We start from the raw sequence: 5,765 nt of genomic DNA, 5'->3' as shown, positions 1-5,765 counted from the left end.
TAAGCTCACGTTTATAGCATTTCAAGATCATGAAATCTATTTTAAGTACACAGATAAACTTTAATTAGTTAATATCCATTAACAAATAAAATTTTATTTTTAAAAATAAAATTTTCCTAATGGATTTTTTATTTATGTAATTGTCGATATGAAATTATAATAATTGTTCTAGATAGGAAATCTTTGAGTCATAACTTGATAATTGTCTTATCGCACGTCATTGATCCAAAAAATGTGAGTAATAACAATCGTTTTTAATCCGTAGAATAATGTTTCTAATCATAACTACCTATTCATAAAAATTTACAGATTTATATACATTAAAATATACTTAATAAAATCGAGTAAATTAATGCGATAATTTATAAATAACTAATAGATTTATTTCCAAGGTAGACTATCACACAAAATTTGTAGGTTTGTTACTTTTTCAGAGTCATTTAATAATGTACGAGCGCCAGGGCAATTTTGGATAAAAGCCTTGATTTTTTTTAGTATAAAGTTGGGCTTAATTTAAATCAATTCTGAAAATTTAGGGGGGGGGGTGCCCAATTATTTATTTAAATAAATATTTATATATTTGAGTTTATGTTAAAAAATTTATCCGAAATAAAGATAACTAATTTCGATCATGCCTTTTATAAAGGGGAGATCTTTTGAATTAAAATTAAAATCAAAATATATGATTCCTGCTTTACTTTAAGACTTACCATATACTAAATTTACCATATACTAAAAATACTCAAAAATTGCTGCACGCAAAGAAAAGAAACAAGTAATAGGAAATAATTCGAGTATACAGATATTGCTCCTCCGGATTCATTTTCATCCAATTCATCTGTTAAATCTGGAACATTTTCAGGTGTTATAATAACAGCCGTTTCACCTAAAGCTTCAATATACAGTTCATCCCAGAATAACATAGCTGCTTTATTGGGCTCAATACTTGGCACCAGTTCATCGTCAATATTCATGTAATTAAAAGCATTGTGAGTTGCTGGTAACCATGTTACATTCCAAAAATCATTTTTATGGACACCGTTTGGATTTCCCAATCGTATAAAGTTACCCCATAAATGACACATTCGCTTTATATAAAATTCTAAATCACTGCCACGTTCAATTTTTGGTGCATTTTCTGTAAAGCTGAAAATATATCCTAATTCGTCGTAATGACAAGCTCCTAAAAAGTAAAAGGTATTTAGCTAATAAGAATTCCAAATCTCTAACGCCATTTTCGGTTATACCTGGTAAATTTTTCAGATCATATTGAGCTTTGTAAAAATTCAAACTGGAATTTTGTGAGAAAATGTACATATATACTGGCCGTGGCATATTTGCAGACAATAATTGCGCTCCTTTATATACTGGATAGGCAAATGCAACATCTGTATGAACCTAAAACATCATCGAATTTTGAGCAAACGTCAAAATATCATTTAATTTGTAAAACTTACGTTAAACATTTTTTGAATATTTTCCATGGACGGAGTCGAATTTCCAAAATAAAATTCTTTAATTTTTTGTGCAAGACGTAATGATTTTTCAGTTCCTTTAGTTATGTACATATCTTCCGGTAAAAATAACTCAAAATCAGCTGCGGTTTGGGGTATACTTCCCGGATTTAATTTATAATAAAATAATGCCATTATTCCCTCGTTGGAGTTATATCCGGTTAGATATGGTAATGCATTAAACATTTTACCCTCAATAACTTCTTGTGGGGTTCGTGTCACTATCGCTGATGGAGAATTAATCGATTCAATGATTGGTGCAATAATACCTTCAGCTTCAGTCTACAAATTTTGAAAATGAAATTCGATGTTATACAATAAAGTTTAAATTGTCTTGTACTCACTTCTGGAATAAGTAAACTTTGGGCTTGGAGAATATCTCCCGTATTTGCACGATTGATTATTTCCCAAGCTTGGCGTTCTGTTAAATTTTTCGGGGCTACTTCTAATAATTTAGCTAAAGCAATACTATGAGGTTTTCCTTTAGCCCAATACGCTTGTGAATTACCACTTTGTAAAATAACACGATTAAAAAGACCACGACTTTTTGGTGAGACCATTAAATATTCAACGGATGCTGCACCTGCATCGTTTCCTCCCAAAGTTACGCGATCTTTATCCCCACCGAAGTAAACAATATTTTTTTCTACCCATTTTAATGCTAATAATTGATCTTTTAATCCTGCATTACCAGGAATATTAAGATCTGTATCTGGCAAACTTAGAAATCCAAAAGTTCCAACTCGATAATTTATTGTAACGATTACAATATCTTCATGGATTAAATAATGAGGACCATATTGTCGTGGATTCCCAGAACCTTCTGTGAAAAATCCACCATGTATCCAAAATAGTACATTTGTTAAACCGTTGGAAGAACCATTTGGATTTAACTAAAAAATACATTTAATATAAAATCTAAATTGTTCCGCTTTGCCTTCAAAACATAGGGAATATTGCTGTTACTCACATGTTTTGTATAAACATTCAGGTACAAACAATCTTCTTGTCCCAAGAATTTATGATAAATTTTTTGTGAACACATTGGTGCAATTTGTGTGGCATTCCATGTTCCGTTCCATTTTTCTAATGGCTCTGGTGCCTGTATTTATAAGAAATTAATTAATTGGATGGATTATTATGAAAAATTCATATTAGTCTTCTGAATTACTCTACAGAAGTACTCTACAAGAACGTACTTTATATTTTGACAAAAAGAGACTTCTAAACATAAGAATCAAGTCATTAATTTTCCAAGTAACAATACTTTTTTACGAAATAAAGGTTCAAAGGTAACAAAAGTGATTGATGTATTAAATATTAAATCTACAAGGTTATTAAAAAAATGGCAGAATAATAATTACACTTCTTATTTTACGTTAAAATATTTCTACTTTTTGAGCATTTACTTTAATTAAATTGTACTCCTTTAAAAATAAAAATGTTTTTAAGAAAAATGCTTTTAATAATATAAAACTATCTGTATCTATTTATAACTCTATGTGTTTGAAATCAAATTTCTAATTCGCCTCAATGCCGAGATCAATTATTTGAAACAGTCATCAAGTTAGCGACGAGTAACATCTATCAGGAAAACAGTAGTCTTTTACAAGGTGTCACGAAAAATCAAAGGCGCTCAAATATTTTGAGCAGGGATGCATATAAATTTACCTTCATTGTGTCTCCCTTTATTCTTTCAGTTAAGTTAAGCCAAAAATATTTTAATTTTGAGGTTGGTCAGAAAAATTTTCAAAAATAATATATTTTTCAATTCATTTTAGTAATTCCGATTTTAATGTGAACCATAAAATAAAGTGTTCTAAGATAGAAATAAATGAAAAAAATGGAAATTGGTAAAAGTAGAGTGCTTGGAAAATATAATTATTTAAAATCAGAATTATTTAAAAGTAGGTATAAGTAAATCTTTAAAAGCAGAAATATTTAAACTTATGAATCTTTAAGAGTATACCTACTTATTTTGGTGTACAAAAATATTAGAGTATATATAATTCTTTAAAGCATAAATATATTAGAATAAAGATCTTTGCACGTATAACTTTTTTAAAGGAAGTTTTATTCAGTCTAGAAGTGTTTTTTTTTTTTTTTTTTTTCATTCTGACAAGCTGTTATGACAAGGACAAAACTGATAAATATATTAGAAAACTTACCTTAAATCGTAAATCACCTATAGGTGGTTTTGCATAAGGTATGCTTTGAAAACTGTAAAATGAATCACCTAGATAATCCGTATCAATACGTCCAATTAAAGTACCTTGTTCTAATTCCAACATTGGTTCCAAATCAACCAATCCTTCACTAATAACGACATCATTACATCTCACAAAACCGATCAAGTAACACAATGAAATTAAACACCTAATCTTATACATTATATTAATTTAAAACTACCACCTTACAAAAATTTGGTCTAACTTTAAACAAAATATATTAATAATTGTTAATTCGGACGCGTCACTAATTAGTTAGAAATTAAAAATAAATATATTTTTTCAAAATGATGTATTAACATAATATTTTATATATTAATGAGCGACTTAAATATTTTATGATATTTACAATATGATAAATTATAATTATGGTTTTATGTCAATATGTGCGATTCACTTATGTACGATGATACAATGTGTTTGAAAAATAATTATGAATTTTGAAAATTTTTCCTTAATCATGCTGGATTTGTAATTGCATTCATTACAGTTTTTCGGGTAACAAACAGCTAATTGTCCATTTGACAAGTTTTGTGTCACTCAATAGACAATCTTGTTTTTGTCATTTCACGGGAAATCGTGTAGAAAAATTGAGCTAACCTAGTATTCGAAATAAAGTTATGGAGGTATAGCGCTATCTCTTGCTGTTTAAAGATGGGACGTTAAGTCCCTTTTTAGATTATGTATACGTTATAAGAATTTCAATTGAAAATCGTTTTTTTTCTTGGGGCTATTACTTTCACGGGTAGCCAAACAGAATTGGACTTATTAGGTAATTTTATGAACCAATTGTTTTGTTCAAATTTTAAGATCCATTCAATATTTCCCAAAAGAGATCGTTTTATCGATCTTTTAAGAATAAATGGTTACCTATTATAATTTTACACACAAAATAAGGATCATTTTCACTTTATAAAGAGGATCATTTTACTCCTAATGACATATTTGAATATTGTCATAAACTGACCTTAATATTCATTATACGCCTATGAAAATGTGTTATAAGTTAATTCAACAGAAGCCAAGAGTAAAAAACCAGCCGGCGAAAACTAACACCTTGTCATCCCATAGATCAAAAGTAGCAAAATTAATATTTTTGTCACGAAACACCAAGACTCTTTTACGCCGGAGTCTTTGTTCAACGATTAAAAACGATTAAAAAAAGGAGGAATTATTTTATCTTAAGGCTTCATTTTGCAACACTTTCCCCTACTTCTGAAACCGCCTGAATGTTATATATTTGTCAGTAAAATACTCTTAAGGATGTTTGATAGATTAAATTATGCTTTTTTGCAAACAGCAGAATCTTGCTCCTGTTTAGTAAATTTTGATAAAGACCATACAGATTGTTTTTTGAAAAAAAAAATGGATTAATTCTTCAGAACAGTAGACTTAAGGCAGCCTAACTAAGCACAAATTCTAAAATGAACAGAATTTTCCAAATTTGTATGTTTATGATTCTGTCGGTATTTTTAAATATTCAATCAAAAATAATGTCATAAAAATCAGATAATAGACGTAATATTAATTAAACATCAATAAATTATTGTTATAAAAATATTTTTGAAAATACGTTGATTTAATTTCCCATGCAATAATTATTTTATTAATACAAATATTTTGAATTTGCATTTTCGTCCTTCATATTTTAAAAGAAGAAATAATTAATTTAAAATTGTATACGTAGCGATAAGAAGTTTCCGTTTAAATTTTAAGAATAAATAATCTCAAAATTGTCTTCTAGAAATATATTTACAATAATTCCCATGCTACGGAAATACCAGTACAAAAGTAATTATATCCGAACGGGGATATTTAAATTAAAAACCCTGTACAGGTAGTTTTAAAAAAATTAAATGATATTTATAATATGTTAAATTTGTTAAGCGTATTTAATTATGCATGCATGATTTTCATACAAATTATCATGTAATATGAATTTTTTTAAAGATGTAAAAAAAATATAATTAACTATAAAATTACATCCATTGACGTGCAAATTAATATAAATATTTTAATTATT

The 5,765-nt window shown here is 27.9% G+C and overlaps 1 protein-coding gene across 1 annotated transcript; it reads right to left on the bottom strand.

Annotated features, from left to right (window-relative positions):
* Positions 1-560: 560 nt before the first annotated feature.
* Positions 561-3,882, bottom strand: LOC123305984 (esterase B1-like). Its single transcript, XM_044887831.1, has 6 exons — positions 3,683-3,882; positions 2,485-2,616; positions 1,859-2,407; positions 1,458-1,796; positions 1,248-1,398; positions 561-1,183 (listed from the first exon to the last, which is right to left on the bottom strand). Exons 1-6 carry the CDS (start codon positions 3,803-3,805, stop codon positions 723-725), a joined length of 1,755 nt encoding a protein of 584 aa, XP_044743766.1. The 5' UTR covers positions 3,806-3,882; the 3' UTR covers positions 561-722.
* Between the last annotated feature and the right edge of the window lie 1,883 nt (positions 3,883-5,765).

Source organism: Chrysoperla carnea, chromosome 1, assembly GCF_905475395.1.
Source record: "Chrysoperla carnea chromosome 1, inChrCarn1.1, whole genome shotgun sequence".
NCBI classification, from domain to species: Eukaryota; Metazoa; Arthropoda; class Insecta; order Neuroptera; family Chrysopidae; genus Chrysoperla; species Chrysoperla carnea.
Note: the sequence above shows the minus strand (reverse complement) of the source record. Positions and strands in the feature narration are given on the sequence as shown.

Coding starts and splice junctions, on each gene's coding strand:
- LOC123305984 (XM_044887831.1), bottom strand. CDS start 3,805: ATGTTGGAATTAGAACAAGGTACTTTAATTGGACGTATTGATACGGAT. Junction 2,617..3,682: donor TAGGTGATTTACGATTTAAG/GTAAGTTTTCTA, acceptor TTATAAATACAG/GCACCAGAGCCATTAGAAAA. Junction 1,797..1,858: donor AAAGTTTACTTATTCCAGAA/GTGAGTACAAGA, acceptor CAAAATTTGTAG/ACTGAAGCTGAAGGTATTAT.